This window comes from Platichthys flesus, chromosome 23 (genome assembly GCF_949316205.1).
Source record: "Platichthys flesus chromosome 23, fPlaFle2.1, whole genome shotgun sequence".
Lineage (NCBI taxonomy): Eukaryota > Metazoa > Chordata > Actinopteri > Pleuronectiformes > Pleuronectidae > Platichthys > Platichthys flesus.
The window spans coordinates 3,321,602-3,338,889 of NC_084967.1; the positions used below are offsets into that span (position 1 = coordinate 3,321,602).

General features: G+C 42.7%; 2 protein-coding genes and 1 non-coding gene across 3 annotated transcripts; all 3 read right to left on the reverse strand.

Annotated features, from left to right (window-relative positions):
• Positions 1-1,958: 1,958 nt before the first annotated feature.
• Positions 1,959-16,996, reverse strand: ankrd16 (ankyrin repeat domain 16). Its single transcript, XM_062382982.1, has 8 exons — positions 16,965-16,996; positions 14,596-14,968; positions 4,706-4,926; positions 4,423-4,465; positions 4,031-4,139; positions 3,786-3,947; positions 3,396-3,474; positions 1,959-2,241 (listed from the first exon to the last, which is right to left on the reverse strand). Exons 2-8 carry the CDS (start codon positions 14,934-14,936, stop codon positions 2,081-2,083), a joined length of 1,116 nt encoding a protein of 371 aa, XP_062238966.1. The 5' UTR covers positions 14,937-14,968; positions 16,965-16,996; the 3' UTR covers positions 1,959-2,080.
• Positions 11,146-14,531, reverse strand: LOC133948904 (uncharacterized). The gene is made up of 7 exons (XM_062382983.1): positions 13,896-14,531; positions 12,631-12,780; positions 12,461-12,547; positions 12,237-12,374; positions 12,073-12,153; positions 11,783-11,917; positions 11,146-11,669 (listed from the first exon to the last, which is right to left on the reverse strand). The coding sequence occupies exons 2-7, from the start codon at positions 12,778-12,780 to the stop codon at positions 11,412-11,414; spliced, it is 849 nt and encodes a 282-aa protein (XP_062238967.1). The 5' UTR covers positions 13,896-14,531; the 3' UTR covers positions 11,146-11,411.
• Positions 16,378-16,568, reverse strand: LOC133949200 (U2 spliceosomal RNA). Its single transcript, XR_009920124.1, has one exon. It is a non-coding gene; the product is annotated as a U2 spliceosomal RNA (small nuclear RNA).
• Positions 16,997-17,288: the final 292 nt, after the last annotated feature.

Consider the following 17,288-nt stretch of genomic DNA (forward strand, 5'->3'; position numbering starts at 1 on the left):
GCGAGGTGTTTGATTGACAACTCGACGGCCAATCCCGTGGCTCGCATGGGTTCCGTTACTGCCTATGGAGGAGTGTTGGGTTGAAGGAAACATTACAGGAGGACGGTGTATCTGACAAAGTCAAAATCTCAATTGTGAGGCTGGAGTGGAATTTTGGAGAATATATCTAACTATTAAAGGGATGGTTCACCGAAAATGTTCCTTTCACTCATCTACCCAGTGGCTGAAGTGTATGAGTCCACAAAACACTTCTGGAGTTTCAATGATAATCCAACAACAACAGAAAACAAACATATATACCTCCATGCTGCTCCTGTGGTGTCATCCAAGTCTCTTCAAGCCCCGACCTTAGAACTAGACTCAAAACGGCATCATTTACCCCATGTTTTTCCTCCTCTTAGTTACTGCTGCGAGAACTCATGATGGCTGCAGAGATTGACACTTTTATTTACTTGGCTGCAACGCTGTTTAACCATGAAACTCCAGAAGTCTACTGAATGTGGAGAGTTTCTTGGTAGCAGTGGAAATTGCGTACAAATTTACAATACAGTACAGTAATTGGCGTAATTAAATAATATTCTGTAGACCTGCAACTTATCTAATAGAGAGAGGAATTAGATTTGGTAAGTGCGTGTCCTGAGCATATGAATAGTCATTGCTTACAGAAGTACTCGTCAGGGGCACAGACTGGTAATGGTAAACCAAAAGCTAGCATTACGGCAACTCTTGTTCAGCAGAAGAGAAATGGAAGGAGAGAATGTCTGTGGCTTTTTACTTGTTAACATCTTGGCTTCTTAACTGGTTGTTGTGTAATAAAATAAATCTTACTCCCAATGTTTTTCATTACAGCCCTAAAACTCTTCCATATGATAGATAGATAGATAGATAGATTACTTTATTCATCCCCGAAGGGAAATTAAGTCGTCATAGCCGCCGGTACATTTGAATACAATAAAATACAATGCAATATAATAAAATAAAATATAAAATATTGTGGTAGAAACAATAAAAACAGAAACACAAGATAAATGGGTAGATAAGGTGCAGCTGCAGATGATGGTAAGTACTGATGATATGATAATATGATAATGTGATAATGTTGTTGTTAGACAGTATATAAAAATAGTACAGTATATATAGTATGTAGTATATATTTATATGTGAAGGTAATTATACCAATATAATAATAGCAGTATATAGTAATAAAAGCAGCAACAGTATATATAATAATAACAGTAAAATATATAATTTAAACATGTACACATGTATAAATATGGGAATATATACTTATCTATACAAATAATATATAAAGAGTATGATATAATATATGATATATAGTACGGGTATAAATATAAGTATTTGGCGATACAACAGATAATATAATATACCTTAACAAGACGGCCACAATGCAAACCATGCATTGCCAAATGGCATATTAAATGTAACAAGAGTTACAATTTAAAATCTTATCTTTTGTTATTTTAAAGCTGAACATCTAATATTAAGGAAACCCATGCAGACACTCAAAATGAAAATACAACCTAAAGATAAAAGATGCCTCTTTAAAAAGTTTTAAATAATCATACACATCTCATACATTTTACACATAGCACTATTCCAGTGGAGCTATCTGCTGATGTTCAAAGCTGAGGGTTCAGCTTCCTGTCCTGACAAGTCAAGAGGGTTTGTGATGATATCAGAATACCACCAGATATTCAAGCTTATCTCAAGTGTGTCCAATCATGTTTAAACTTTTTAAACAAAGAATTTATTCTCGTGGAGCTGTGTGGTTGGTGCTTCTGGCAAAAACACCATCATGGCTTTTTCCGCTTTGGAGACGCTTTACAAATTATTGCAGTTGAAGTCAGTGTCACAAAAGCCAGATCTGATGTAAATATACTTAAATTCAAGTCATGTGACCCCCAGTCCTGTCACTTAAGAAAACACTGCACAACACATCACAAGTAATGATTTAATGTCATCCATACAACAGTATTTGATTGACCACAGGTGCTTTCTTCACTTATATCAATGGAGTCTTTGGCAGATCGGTGTTTCGGTTTCATCGTGGTATCGTTTATTATGTGTCTGCTGAGCCAGATTCAAACGCTGCCATTGAGTCTGGTTTCCTGGCGAACTGCCGCGCTCTTGTGCCGGATGCATCCTCCGAATCTTTGAGTCCGAGTTGCTGAAGCAACCGCGCTGCTCCTGCGTGCTGCCCGATGCAAGCCATGTGAAGAGCTGAGAAGATGAAACAACAGTAAGAGAGTGGTTAACACCACACTGAGTGCACAACAAGATTTTTTGTTTGTTTGTTCAATTACTTCCCCTCCAGTCGACCACATTTCAATATAGCAAAGAGGGATATTTATTTGCTGTAACATGTTGTTTCACATAACAAAGAACAAAAGCATCTTCTTATCTTTGCATAATTTTCCTTAGAGTTTGATTTTTGACTGTTAATAAAATGCTCAGTAGTTGGTTCTCTGCATCTCTGCTGCAACTTTCATATCTCACTTTTCAGAAACAGACCAAACCTCGTAAACAAAAATGACAGTCATTGTCTTTAAAGGCCCTGAAACTCTTTTTTTCTCTCAGTCAGCTTTTCTTCTATGATGAAACTGGTCTAACACAAACATAGAATCTTCTGTCTGATCTGTTTTTTAACGATGCCTGTCTCACCTGTTATTACGAGGACATCTGCGCACCAGTCACGATTTTGCAAATTCAATTGACAGTTGTGTTTTTTTTTTTTGCTTAACGCTATCAAATCAAACCACAACAGAAGTCGTAATAAAGCAGAAAAGCAAATATTAAGGATTACTCAAAGACAACATAACAGATTTCCATGACATTTTGTGGGGGGGAGGGGTGGGAGCATGACCCAAAGATAAACCCATACGATTTTGTGGGGTGAATCCAGTCCAGGGTGCTGTTGAAGGATTTCAGTTAGTGTGGTTTCATAATGAGACTTTTGGGTCTTGGCCCAAACTTCAACTTTTATTTTTTATTTGATTTGTTATAGCCATAGATATTTAATGTTAGAGTAAAAAACTTAGGCTGCGCATTGTTGCAGTGGTTACAAATGTCGCCTCACAGCAAGAAAGTTCAGTGTAAGAACCGACCAGGGTTCTGTGTGGAGTTTGCATGTTCTCCCCGTGTTTTTCTGATACACTGTATTTCGCCCACCGTCTAAAGACACGCATCTTAGATACACTGAAGACTATAATCGCCCTCAAGTGTGAAAGTGTATATGAATGATGTAGTTATTGTTTTCTCCATGTGTCCCCTCCTCTCAACCCAATGTACGCTGTGATAGGCTCCACCCTCCATGACTAAAGCATTCCCCAAATTCACCAATGTAGCTGAAGTGCAAAACACATGCCGTTGCTCACCAGTTCTTCCCTTTGTGTCCCGAGCATGTAGATCGGCTCCCAACTCCAGCAGTGTTTTAATAGTGGACGTGTGGCCCTCCTGAAAAACAGTTTGAAATGAGGAAGTGGAGTTTATATGTGTTAGTTGGTGTGTGAATATTTCCATATTGTAACGTAACCACTGCCACTTCTTTCCTGTCTGTAAATGTAAAACCTATGGGCATGTCTGTCCATCGTAGAATATAAAGTTTTGTACGGGGTAAAGATTGTAAAGCGGTTGACATTAATATTTGATTTTGGGATGAAGTAGTCCATTAGTCAAACTACTCCACAATCTGCCCAGTTACCCCAGAGTCACTGCAAAAGTTTCCTGGGGTAAAACTACAAGTGGTTGGGAATCACTGGTTCTACCTTTGCAGCGTAATGCAAGGCACTGAGCTGAATGCCTGTCGCTCTCTGGTTGACGTCTACCCCGAGGTCCTTCACTAGGAACCACAGCGCCTCCTCCTGGCCAGTGACAGCTACCTGGTGCACCAGCTGAGCCCCAACTTTGTCAGCTGCCATTGGAGATGCCTACATGCACATGCACACACGTCAGGTGGGGAAAGTGCATCAATATAATAGCTGTAACACTGATGACTTGACATTTGCTCTACCTGGTGGTGTTCTAAAAGCAGCCTGGCCACAGAGACGTGTCCGTTCCTGACAGCATCCATCAAAGGTGTGACTCCACAGCTGTCTGCGCTGTCTGGGGTGTAGCCACATCTGGAAAAGGGCCAGTGAAGGTGAGGATCAGACAGACAAGAGTAGTTAGAGTATGTGCTTCACTTTCCCTACCAGGGTTTATCTAGACTAGACCTATCCAGACCAGGGATCTAAACTACAACATCTGGGTCACAATCATATGATTAAGATTTTGAGTATTATCCAGTGTACTTATTCCATTCCATATTATTTAAGGCCTTCAAACAGAGTTATATATACACAAGTTACACTTTGAATATGATTTGCTTTAAGCAAGTAGTCCTCTCCTAAATGTTCTCCTTACCTCTCTAGCAGGATCCTGACCACCTCTTCACAGCCGTGCATAGCTGGATGATCAATAGAGAGAGCAGGAGTTACTTTCTGATCCTCTTTGGTATGAAAGCACGCAATCATTAAGATTCGAACGTTCTCACAATCCGAGATCTCTTTGGATCTTGTAAAGAACAATGTAAGAATAGTTTATATCAGGAGACATTCTGCATTTATCCTCTGGATGTGTGGTGACTCAGTTTGTCTTTCACGTAACCATATCACATGATGAAAGTGGGGGACGGGAGGCGCTTCACCTGCAGTGTGCAGCGGTGTCCTCCGTGTCTTGCTCTCCGTCCTCCAGACTTCTTGCGCAATAAGGAGCAGGTGCTGCACGACCAGAGGGTCCCCCTCCCTGCAGGCGATGTGGAACGAGTTCCAGCCGTCTTTGTTCCTCAGTGCAGGGTCGGCGCCATGACGCAGCAGCTCCTGGATCACGTCTAGGTTCCTCCGAGTGCAGGCCATCATCAGAGGAGTCCTAAGAGAGAACAGGATTTGGGTATTTGTCATCTGCTCTTTGTTCTAAAAGATGACTGAGTGAAGGTACAGACTTGTTTCCTCCCATTGTCCAAGTAAAATTGAAGTTGGTAGTTATATTACAGTCTTACAAGACAATACACAGTGGTATTTTTTAAATACCATATCTGGAAAATATACTACAGAAAATAATTTGTGAAGTGATAATGATTCAAAAATAATATTATGAAATGATTTTAATTTATCATTTCACTTTATAAAAGATCCAGTAATAGAAAAAGCCACAATCAAAATCTGTGTCAGTGACTGACCCTGTTTTGATTCCTGCTCAGTGCTAACCTTTTGATTTGCAGGCGACAGTAAGCTGTTTTTGTAATTGAAAAATCCAAACACAACAATAAAGAAACTAAATAATCCAAACAAAGTGCGTGTTTGACCTCCTGACAATCCTGTGTTTAAATTAAAAAAGTTCACCGTTTGTTTGTGCCTACACCTCATAAGACCGAGTCTGAGCTGAGGTGGTTTCAACCACAAAGGGGAAAAAAACCTGTGAACTGCCATTTTTAATCAAACACTTGAGGCCTTGAGGCTTTTCTTGAAATGTCACAAGAGTAAAGCACTATAGTATACAACTATTTAGTATGCTTATAGGGAATTATACCCATTTATATATAAAAAACTATGTACAATTACCATTTTAACTGATATTCATATTGTATACCTTATCTGCCTACATACTTATATACATATAACAAAATATACATCCTCATGCAATCATCCTGTAAGAACACTTCACTCAAGTACATTTCTCTACAAATAAATAATATTTGTGTCTTCAATGACAGCTGTTTATTATGTATATCTACTCAGTATTTCTATTTCATTGCCTATTTTATATATTTCCTTGTTATCTCATCTTTTTTTGTCTAAAGAGCTGCAACAGGAAAGAACAGTTGCTAAGGAAATATCTTTAGAGTTTCCCTTTAACTGGTGAAAATAATAATCATAATCATATAACGTCGAACACGGCTGTGTGCGGCGTTATTTAGTTTTTTCCTTTACAAATAGTTTTCAGTAATGTTTAGTAAAACTGTATTCACGTTCCTCATTAAAAAACATTAAAAATGTTCTCCTTCGAGCCGGATTCGAACCAGCGACCTAAGGATCTCAGCATGACGCCACTACAGTCCTCCGCTCTACCAACTCCGCTAAAGCTGGGGAACAATAGTCTGTTTAGGTGGGGGAAGAAAAGAAAAGGAGGGGAAGAGGGGGAAGAGGGGGGGGAAGAAGAGGGGAAGAAAAGAGAGAGGAAAAAGAGAGGAAATGGAAAGAACAGGGAATTGAAACTGAACCTGTTGCCTGTCAGATGTTGTAGGATGCGTAGGTTATCGTATTAATTAGAGTAATATGACCAAAAATAGACTTTGTTTGAGTATGGCATAAGCAGCTGTGGATCCAAGGGTACCTGGTTCGATTCCCGGCAGCAGCATGTGTCTATTTACCCAAACTGTTACCTATTGGTATGAATCTCTTAAATGTCACTTAGTTACTTTATATTGGTGAAATGTTCAAACAGCGGGTTTGTACTGCTTGTAATGCTGGTAATATTTATAATGCTTGCATAGTGCATTGGGAAAAATAAACAAGATAGTTTTGTAGAAAAAGTATATACATTTATTAAAAAAATACAGGATATCTTTATAAAGAGAACCACAAACAACAGTAACAACGATTGAATGAATGAAATAAATGGACCAAGATACAGACAAGAGTGAAAAATTACGTCTTTGTTGGAGGTAATAAAAACACAATGAAAATACAAAGAATGAAAGAGATCCTCATGTATTGGCTAATAAACATACAAAAAAAGAGAAAACCAATAAGCAATAGAGGATAAAAAGTACTTGACTGTCGCAATAACACTGTCTTTTAAAACTATATACATACATTATTTACACTATTTACAGAATGGCATCATTTCTTTGCCCCCCTCTTCCTCCGCATGTCCTCCAGCCACTGGTCATGTGGCATGCCAGTTGTAACAGGACAGTATACAGAGCCATAATATTGGCGATGGCCATTTTCCTGAACCCGGGGCTGATGACACTGACCGCATTTTATTGTTTCTGTTGTCCGAATGTACTTTCTTCGGGCAGGAGATGGGGGCGGGAGGGGGCCAGCGGGAGCAAGCAACCTCAGTGCAGGGACTTGTGGGGGCAAAAAAACGAATGTACCACAGGGTGGGATGGGTGGGGGTACAACAGGCATAGGGGCAGAGCTATGCGGATGTGTCTGCTGTGTGACAAGAGAAGGCAATCCTGGGCAGACAGCCTTTGGCGGATGAGGGTGTTCGGCTGGAAGAGCAGACGTTCTCTTGTCCGCTGCCTTTCTTGCAGAAGTGTGTGGCAAGTGGAATCGATGCTGGGGGCCAAGCTGTGGGGGTGCAGCAGTGGGGCGTGACTGCACTGGTGGGAGAGGCACAGGAGCAACATGAATAGCTGGAGGCAAGTAGACTGGTGGGGCTGGACGAACAGATTTTCTCTTGTCCACTGCCTTTCCTACTGTACTCTCTGGCAAGTGGTATTGATGGTAGGGGCCAGGATGTGGGGGTGCAGCAGTGGGGCGTGACTGCATAGGTGGCAGAGGCACCGGAGCAATGGGGATAGCGGGAGGCAAATTAACCCCTTGCAGCAGAATACTACAATCCTGCCTCTTCAGGCGCTTGTTGTGCCACTGAATGAGGGTTGTTTGATTGACCTCAAACAATTGCAGTGTAGTAGCCTGCATCACCACACCATTACCTAGGACCAGCTCCCTGATTTTTATATAATCGTTCATGATGAGAGTCCATCTTGTCAGAACCTGAGAGCCCTGTTTTTTAGGGCTCTTATAGAGGCGGCACAGTTTGATAAAGATGGACTCTACCAGGCGACAACAGTCTGGCCACTGTGCAGGGGATCCTGTTGACCCTAAGACACAGCGTGTCGTGCTCTCCACACCTGGTGTGAATTCAGCCCTCTGTTTGGAGCACCTGAAGCGTCCTGTTATCAGGCGAGTCTTGTGCCGTGCAGCATACTCCACCCGCTGGCGATCATATGGCAGGAGGTTCTGCCACAGGGCTATAATTGTACTGGCCTGCAGGTTGGTGAGGGTTAGGCCAGTTTCAAGTCTTAGCCCCACCAAGTAGTCAGCCAGGCAATCCACGAGGTCCATTCCAGGAATACAACGCTCATCCACTGCCTGGTAAAAATAAGAGTACATCAAAATGAGCACAAAAAAAATACATAGTAGCAAATACAGGAAAGGAACATTACTGTCTCAGTGTAATTCTTTAGCAAAAGACTCACCAGATGTTGCGCAGGTGCTGCTGGGGTGGTGTGCTGTGATGCAGAGGAAACTGTGGCTGTAGGGACAGAGGGCGAGAGGGTGGTGGGAAGAGGAAGCATGGAGGCTGAGCTGGCGGTGACGGCTGATGGGCCAGGCAACTCCCTGGGCAGAAAATCCAAAGCCTGGGAAAAAAAGGGAAATTGAATAGAAATACAAATCCATAGCATACCACAAGTATAAATGGTTCTGTGGTTAATCGTACCAAAGAAACACTCACCCGTCGCGCTACAGAAGTATTTCTTGCAGCAGGAGAAGTAGTCGCAGAAAGGCTGGTGGAACTTAAAAGAAGAGAACCAGCAGGAGGGGCGGATGGGACAGGGGGCATGTCTGTGTCCTCATACTCAATCTAGAAATAAAATGTAATTTAAGTAGAGTGTGTTATGCTTTTATAAATTTGTTCATTCTCCAGATTTGTATTTATTGCATGTAATTTTTGTTGGTTTCTTGATAGCACTGCTACATATATTACTGTAAGTGTAATCACAACACAGCCACAATTATCTACAGACATTGTACGGTGAAAGAAATGTGATGAGAATATTACCACATGATGCTCAGATGCTGCTGCAGTGGAGCTACATCCAGGCCTTGGAGGAGAAGCAGTAGAGTGGAGAGAAGAGGGAGTTGAAGAGCTGGTAGGTGACGGATCTGAGGACAGGTCCAGCCGCTCAACGGTTGGGTCATACACAGCATCCTCAAAGCCCTCATCTCCCTGTTCCTCAGTGCAGACATCCTCCAGCATCTGCTCGGCCTCCTCTGAGTCAGGCTGTATATCCTGCAGGGGCCTTCCAGTCTGACGGAAGAGGTAATCAATACCTATTAGCTCCCCTGGGACAGACAAAAGAATAGGAAGAGGAAAATTAGCTTTCAGAAATGTAACTGAAGAGGTTATTATATTTCATGGATATGAAATATCACCTCATCCTTGTGGAAAGGTTAAACTCACCAGTGTAAACAGCAGGGGGCTGAAAAGAGGGCACAGCTTTCCTTCCAAGCACCTTGAGACACATGGTGTTGGCACAGTGAACAAGGTCCCCTGAGTAACTGAGCAGGCTGGAAGGATTGGCTGCCAGGGATGCAGTTTGACGGTCCTGGTTCCATCGATTAAGTCCTTCCAGGAGGTACAGCTGGAAGTTAAGGCTGTTTGCACTCGTCCCTTAAGAGAGAGACAATGTGACAAATAATGTTAAGTAGAGTTTTGTCAGTGTTAATACTGAACAGGTTAGCAGTATTAATACTAATCATAATAATAATAAAACGTTGAACCCTATATATTTAATCTCATCAATGTATATGGACTCATACAGACCTGGAATGAACCTGTTCACATGTAAGTGGAAGGACTCAAGGGATGTGGACCCTCGAGCACACCTGTAGTTAGGCAGAACAATGCCCTCTTTGGTGGTGGTGCCCGTCTGGGTATAGAGAAGCACACCCGGTACATCCTGAATGCACTTTACATGCTTCCTCTGGACACGCCAGATGTGCTTCATCCTCTCCATGTCCAGCAGAGGGACACCAAGATTGTCGCTGCCCTTCGGCCCCATCAGCTCATCGAGCAGGCTTTCCAGCAAGGTGATTGTCGTCTGCTCTCCCCTTGTCTGCCTTCTGCAGTGCTTGGACAGTTCGGCCTTGGTGATGTGGAGGTCTACCATTCGGTCGGTAATGCCCGGTACACCTTCCTGTACCAGCTCGGCACGCTTGGCTCGCCGCAGCAATGCAACGTCTCTGCTGTCCCACTCAAAGATGCAGCTGGACAATTTGGCCATGAAGGTGGGGTAGAGGGGATGAGCATCCTTCGTACAGCCAGATGCCAGCCGCCTCATAAAGTGGTAAATGTCCAGCCTCACAATGAGGTCTGGCCACCCTCCAAATCGCAGTTTTAATTTGGTCTGTACCAAGCCCTCCCGACAACATTCAGTGTCAACGTACAGTAGCTTTGGAGGGGCCACACCAGCAGTGCTGTATCTGTGGATGAGACCAGCTGCCATGTTGTCCAGAGCTGGACCCTCCTGAGCAGTCAGGACACTGATAAGGATTTGGCCCACCTCATTGCTAACAGATGTTAGCCACAAGGCAGTCCCCTTAGCAAAGCCTGACAGCTTCTTGGTGATCTGTGATGCAAATAAAGGACAGTGAGTAATAAAATATCTTGTATATGTGTGATGCTATTATAATTTAATTAGGTTTCTTTTATTGAACAAAGCATAGTTATATTTCACGTCTTTACTACTAATGTTATAATTGCGACAAAGTGAGGTTATAATGTAGAATATGACATTGTCTACAGTCCAAAATAGTTACCTTTTTGGTGGAGTCCATTTTTAGGACACTTCCAAAAGTGCAAGTAATGCTCGCTTTGATGTGGTCCAGCCTGTTCAAAATGTCTCTGCCATAAACAGTAAGCATCCACCTGTGAGAGGGGATAACTGACGGCTCTGGCACCTCCTGGAACAAGACAGGGAGCAGGGATTGCCGGTCTGCAAAGTGTATGCATTTAGAACAGTACCGGATGAGATATCGAATCCACTCCCGACTGTGGTTCTCCCTCAGCTGCCTGACCAATCGGGAGGGGCTGTTACCCTGGGTCCTATCCCTCAGAGAGACAATGACCCTTATGTCACACGCATATCTGTAAAGAAAAAAGGGGAAAAGGGAGACAAATATAAAAGCAGCAACTTTGAAGTGTGATGGAATGACAAACAAAGACGCTGCATAAGCAAAGTAATCTCAGTATAATAACCTTTGAGTCAGGATCGGTGTGAACTCCATCCTGATCGGCATCTCCAGCTGGTCCAATATTGTTTTGCTGCTGGAAATGTAGGCGATCTTGCATGCATTGCACCACAGTGTCTCAGTAATCATAAGGTAGTAATTGTCCACATCCAGAACCCTGCGGGCTCTCTTGTGGGCTCCATAGCCTGTGAGTTGTTTGTGACAGGCAGGACAGGACAGCCTCACCTTCCACAGGTGGTACGGCATCCATACGAGAAGCCGGTGGGTAAAAAAGCGCTCTGGAGCGGGGACCTGGTGATAAATGATGGCTGGTAATGGTGGATTATACCACAGCATCAGGTCGGAGCGCAAACGTTTGTTCTTTCACAGAGCTGCTGCTATCCATTTCTGGTCCTGAGGTGGTATAGTTGTCCTCAGCTTTGCAGGCAGCCAGCCAGGCTGTGAAGCAGCAACAGCAGCAGCAGACATCATATGCGCCGCCAATGGCTCAGCATCAGGGGTAGGATGTGCCGAGGGACCAGCCACAGAGGTTGCAGCAGAGGAAACACAGGCATAGGACACAGAGTCCACAGGGGCCGGAGGAGCAGAGGAGGTTTCCAAGGATATGGCAGTTGACACTGTCTAATTAATAAATCACAAAAGGTATGTTCATAAGCTACTCATGAAGGAGACTTGTTTCAAGTTTAATAAAATATTGTTGCGAGGAAACAACTTAAATGAGGAGTTTGTCTCACAGCTCCAGTAGCAGCCGATGTGACACAGGAAGCTGAGGTGGTTGTCGACACGGTAGAGGGTGGAAGAGACAGAGGAGAGACAGTCTGAATATAGTGCCTGGGACTGTGGCCAGGTGACGGGGTGTCAGTTGTGGTCTAATTGAGGAAGAGGACAGTTTACACAAAAATAAATAAAGTATTGTGTCATAATTAGTTTTAACAACACGGATATTAGAAGACCAGACCATTTCTTCATATCTGTAACAAAATAAAAGGATACTATGTTTACTATGATGTTGTCCTTATATTACCTTGATTCGACGCTGCCCAGCTGAAGCCAAGTTTGGCTTTGCATGGGCACCATGCGATCCACCGAACCGTGGTTTTGTGAACTGACGAGAAGAAAGAGTAACCTTATGTGTAGCCGTTTAAAATATAAACATATGCTAAATATAAATACACCCTCAATACATACTGAGGCCAAAGTCAAAGTGGGCTTGCGTGGTGGTTGCCCAGGTGTGATGGAGGGGGATCCAGACGAGGGTGTGATGGAGGGGGATCCAGACGAGGGTCCTGGTTGTGGTGTCACCGAAGAGGACACAGAGACTGATGGCTACAGGTTCCAGGAAAAGAAAATGAAATTCAATAATATGTAATACAACACCAAGAAAGCGTAATATTATGTAGGACCTCTGATACCTTCTTTATATGGAAGCCACAGTTACATGTCTGTGTCCCTCCAAACAGCGACCTTTGACCCCTGAGCTGCATTGGGCATTTCTCAATCTGTAATAATGATATTGATTTGTATTATTACTACTTTGCTTTAAATGCAATGATTGTACACATATCACTTCCTCCAAGTTTACCTTCAGAAACAGATCGTGCCACTTTTTCTGGCGTGGTGCCGGCCGGTTTCCTGCATCAGCAGGCCAGACCCCGACAGCAGCAAACCTTCGCAGACGGGACATCCACTCCTCATCACCCATAGCTCTGTGTTTTTTGTCTTTGGAAGCCATCTGACAAGAATAGACACATTCAGTTGATACAAGTAGGGGAGAGCGGGGTAATGTGAGACATCGGGCAATGTCTCACGTTACCAGCCTTGCTCCAGTTAAGTGCTGTGAACTGGCATTTGAATGCGCAGAGAAAACAATATCCCTGTCCCTGCCAAGTGTAGAGAGCAACAATGTGCAGGAAAGCTAGGGTGTGCAAGAGATCACATCATAATAATCATAAATGTGCTTAATTGAGCAATCCCCATGATTCTGTTACTAGTCTGATATAAGTTTTGGAATGTGTGGTTGTCAATCTAGCTGGCAGGATTTTAACTATTACAACATGTGTTGTTATGGTAGTTTTACAGTGGAAAAAGTAAGTGGATCACTTTACCCCCTAGATTTCTCTGGTCTGTCTCACTTTACCCCTAAGCTGGGGTAGAGTGAGACACAAGACCACTTATTAAAAAGCAATCATATTTTCACTGCCCTTTGTCCTGAAGACATTCTGATCATGTCCATTGCTAGGAAACATCCTGAATTAATGGGAAATGTGTACATTTTACTGATATATCAAATGTCTCACATTACCCTGCTCTCCCCTATATGCATGTGAGAGAAAAACTAAAGAATCAGCATACTCTACAGCAAATTGTAACACATTTCAGCTCATTGTATAATATAGTAGTATTCCATTACTGCTTGTATTACAGTGTGGATACATACATGTTTATACAACGTTATTATTACTTGATCGACATGCAAAGTGTAACCTTGTGTTACATCATAATGATGTTATACACTACTCTCATAAAGATTATAATAATGTACAGCGGTATGAAAAGCGCCAAATGTGCCGCTCATACAGGTTTCCTATAGCGTACAGTGGGGTATGAAAAGCGGCAAGTTTGAACGGTGCTTTTACAAGCGCGATTGTTAAACCCAGCGTCATACCCCTTTGTCGTTTAAATGAGCTAACAAGTTAGCAGGCTGACTAAGTGAAATGACTATAGCGATATCAACAGCGAATGAATGAATGAACGGCGTGTTATACACGGTGTAATAGCCGTTTCTCGGTGTAATAAATAAGCTTACAAGCAGTCTGACTAAGTGAAATGGCAGTGGCGACATCTTACCTTTCGAGTGTAAATCCTCAGAGTGTCGGAGTTCAGAAGGTGTCAAATAAAAAGTCAAACCCAGCGTCATACCCCTTTGTCGTGTAAATGTGCTAACAAGTTAGCAGTCTGACTAAGTGAAATGACTATAGCGATATCAACAGCGAATGAATGAATGAACGGCGTGTTATACACGGTGTAATAGCCGTTTCTCGGTGTAATAAATAAGCGTACAAGCAGTCTGACTAAGTGAAATGGCAGTGGCGACATCTTACCTTTCGAGTGTAAATCCTCAGAGTGTCGGAGTTCAGAAGGTGTCAAATAAAAAGTCAAGCGGCGGAAGGTGGGGGGAGGGCACCGGTGGATGCGCCGCTCGGTGAAGACGCCCATTGTCATTGGCTGAACTGAACGCGTCTCTTTTGGGGCGACGTCAGATAAAACTGGGAGAACGGACCCACTGATTTGCTGTCGAATTGCAGAGACTGCGCGAAGTGATTCGACGGCGCGACGATTTCGGGAGATAGCGCTCACTGATTGACCGTTAGAAGCTGGAGATCCGGAGACGTGATTGGACGCGAATAGACAGTCCTCCACTCTCCCGGCACCGCTATCGAAGGGAGATGAAACATACGGGAGTGCATTTCCTTTTTAAACCACAAGGTCGCGCAACCCCCCACAAATTGATCGCCCTGTCTACTGATCGATAAGTGCTCACTCTCACCAATCCGCCTTCTTCAGGCTGTCCACCGCAGCGCCCTCCCGGAGCAGGTAGCCCACACACGCCCGGTGACCCATGGACGCAGCTTCGTGCAGCGGCCGCTTGTAGTCGTTGTTGCTCAGCTCCACGTCCATCCCCACGCCCTCGACCAGGTACTTCACCGTGTCCAGGTGTCCGTGTCGGGCCGCGTAGTGGAGCAAAGTGTCCCCGGAGCGGCCCAAGTGGCCCCGGCTCACGCTCCGAGCCGCCGCAGAGCCGCCCGGCCCGATGAGCTCCTCCAGGGAGCTCGTGTGTCCGTCCTGAGCGAGCTTCACCAGCAGCCTCTCCGTGTTGTCCGTGTCCATGTTGGCTGCACTTGAACTACCAAACTCCGCCGCTACAGAGCAGAGGGAGCGAGTTAGAGAAGCTGAAAAAAGACGAGCTGTATACTACTGATCACTGCTATTAGCACCACAGACAAACGAAATAAAATGGTCAACCATGACCTTACACGGAGCCGGCCCCACACACACAGCAATACAAAACACACGCCTTCGATTCTACTTTATTGCACACACACTAATTCATTTATCTATATAAGATAAAAACTTAGAGCAGCCGGTAAAATACAAGATAAATAGATTATTGTTACGACACAATCATTGTTCCAGGGTTTCCAGAAACAAGAGTAATACCTTGTGTCAATCGAGGCTCAGTTAAGGACATTATGAGGACATTTGTTCAATCAATTAATCAACACATAAAATGTGTAAATTAAATTCCTCAAGACCGCATGGAAAGTAGTCAGGTCATTATTATTATTATTATTATTAGTAGTAGTAGTAGTAGTTAGCCTGGATGCAAGACGAACTTAGCCCCGCCCACAACATTTTAGGTCGGGAAGTTCTGACTAGAATTGTGAGTCTGACAACGTCAGGCTAAGTAGTAGTAGTTGTAGTATTAGTAGTAGTATTAACATTTCCATGTAAGCCCCACAGGTATGGATTTATCTAAACATCAACATCAAAATGAAATGAAAACGTATCTAAAATAACTCTATCCAGTTGTAAGACAATTAAGAACCTTATTAAATATGAGAAGTTTATTATATTTGCTCATTGTAACATTAGTGCGGCACATATGCATCTATGAATACAATTTGTGTCTTTGTGCACATACTTAAGGAAAAAATTTAAATAAGGTTTTAGACACATAAGTACTAAACATTACAAATTTTATAATACACAAAATTCTTAACAAATATAACTACTTAGTGCAAGTATTAGGATCGGATGAATTTAAGAAATGTTTTCAACTTTCAAAGATGAAAGGGATAATCTTTAGTTGTCCTCTGCAGCAGAGCACGCCGTAAGCATTATGGGAAATGTAGTTTTCCATCACCTCAACCATTTCTGATGAGATTCTTGTGACAGGATAGATGTATAACACTGGTTAAAGCTTGATCCACATCTGAATTCCAGAATATATTATCCTGTGAGCACTTTAGTGAAGAACAATTCTTTACAGATATTAATTTGGGTCTGTAGTGACGGCTGTTTATAATGTATATCTACTCTGTATGTTTAATGCATTAACTATTTTTTACTTTTAACTGCCATCATATCTTATAAGCTTGAAAGTAACAAAACAGATGGTCAGCAAAATTCGATAAGATTCCCTTTGACCATCAAAAATAACAATCATTTTCATAATAATGAACTTCCTTCATACCGAACATAAAATAACTCAAATGAGAAAGCTGTCATCGCGTCCGAGTTATTTAAAGATATTATTTTGTACAAGTTTGGGGGGTGCACCGTTCCTGGAGGTACTGCAATACCAGGTCGATGCGTGGAGTGGACGGAGCAAGCCCCTATTCCATCTCCCAGTTCCAAAAATCAATTTAATATATGGTCCCCGGGTAGGGGACGTATCAGATATTAAACTGATAAGAACAGATACTACACTTGATCTTAGCCAAAAGGCCGAGAAGCGATACCAAACAAGTGACTGAGGAATCAAACCGCTTCTCCTCCCAGTCCCCTTCACTCAGAGGTCTGAAAACACGTTCTAAACACAGTCTGTCAAACTGGAACAAAATAAGTCACTGAATCACTGGGAACCCAACGATCTGACAAGTGAAACAAATACAAAACTGGTTCATACAAAGGCTGACAAAGATTGTTCACATTATTTCATGCGATATATTTCCCATCATGCAATTCTGTATTTCCATACGAAAGGCTGAACTAAAATCGTATTTTAACTCGTTTAACTCCGAAAAAATCCCACAACAGCTCAACGGTCAGTTCACGTGAATCAAAGCTGAATCAGACTGAAACAAATATGTTTTGATATTCGTCCGAAATTCAGAGAAAACGAAAAAGACTCACAAAGCGACCCCGATAGAACCACCTCCGGTTTCTTTGGCTACTGGTTTGTGGGTGACTAACATCCTGACTGCTGCCACCTACTGTCCTGGAGTATGAACCACACGTTGACAATTACTCCTCAGTTCATTTGTCATTGCTGTTTCCTTCATCTCAGATATTTTCTTATGTATAAACACCTAAAACATTGACACACATCTCCATTATGTAAAAAATTGTTTATTCTAATCAATATTGTAAATGGTGTTGTCTCATTAATGTGTTCAGCTACATCTATTGCACTTCTCTCCGTCCGTCAGTTCTTTGTCACAGGATGTAATCTTAGTA

What these genes read in the sequence shown, in the direction of transcription:
- ankrd16 (XM_062382982.1), bottom strand. Translation starts at nt 14,936, where the DNA reads ATGGACACGGACAACACGGAGAGGCTGCTGGTGAAGCTCGCTCAGGAC. An exon ending in GTCAGGATCCTGCTAGAGAG is followed by an intron (nt 4,140 to 4,422) that starts GTAAGGAGAACA and finishes GCCCTTTTCCAG; the next exon opens with ATGTGGCTACACCCCAGACA. An exon ending in TGCTTTTAGAACACCACCAG is followed by an intron (nt 3,948 to 4,030) that starts GTAGAGCAAATG and finishes ATGTGCATGTAG; the next exon opens with GCATCTCCAATGGCAGCTGA.
- LOC133948904 (XM_062382983.1), bottom strand. Translation starts at nt 12,780, where the DNA reads ATGGCTTCCAAAGACAAAAAACACAGAGCTATGGGTGATGAGGAGTGG. An exon ending in GTGGCTTCCATATAAAGAAG is followed by an intron (nt 12,375 to 12,460) that starts GTATCAGAGGTC and finishes TGGAACCTGTAG; the next exon opens with CCATCAGTCTCTGTGTCCTC. An exon ending in CTGGGCAGCGTCGAATCAAG is followed by an intron (nt 11,918 to 12,072) that starts GTAATATAAGGA and finishes TTCCTCAATTAG; the next exon opens with ACCACAACTGACACCCCGTC.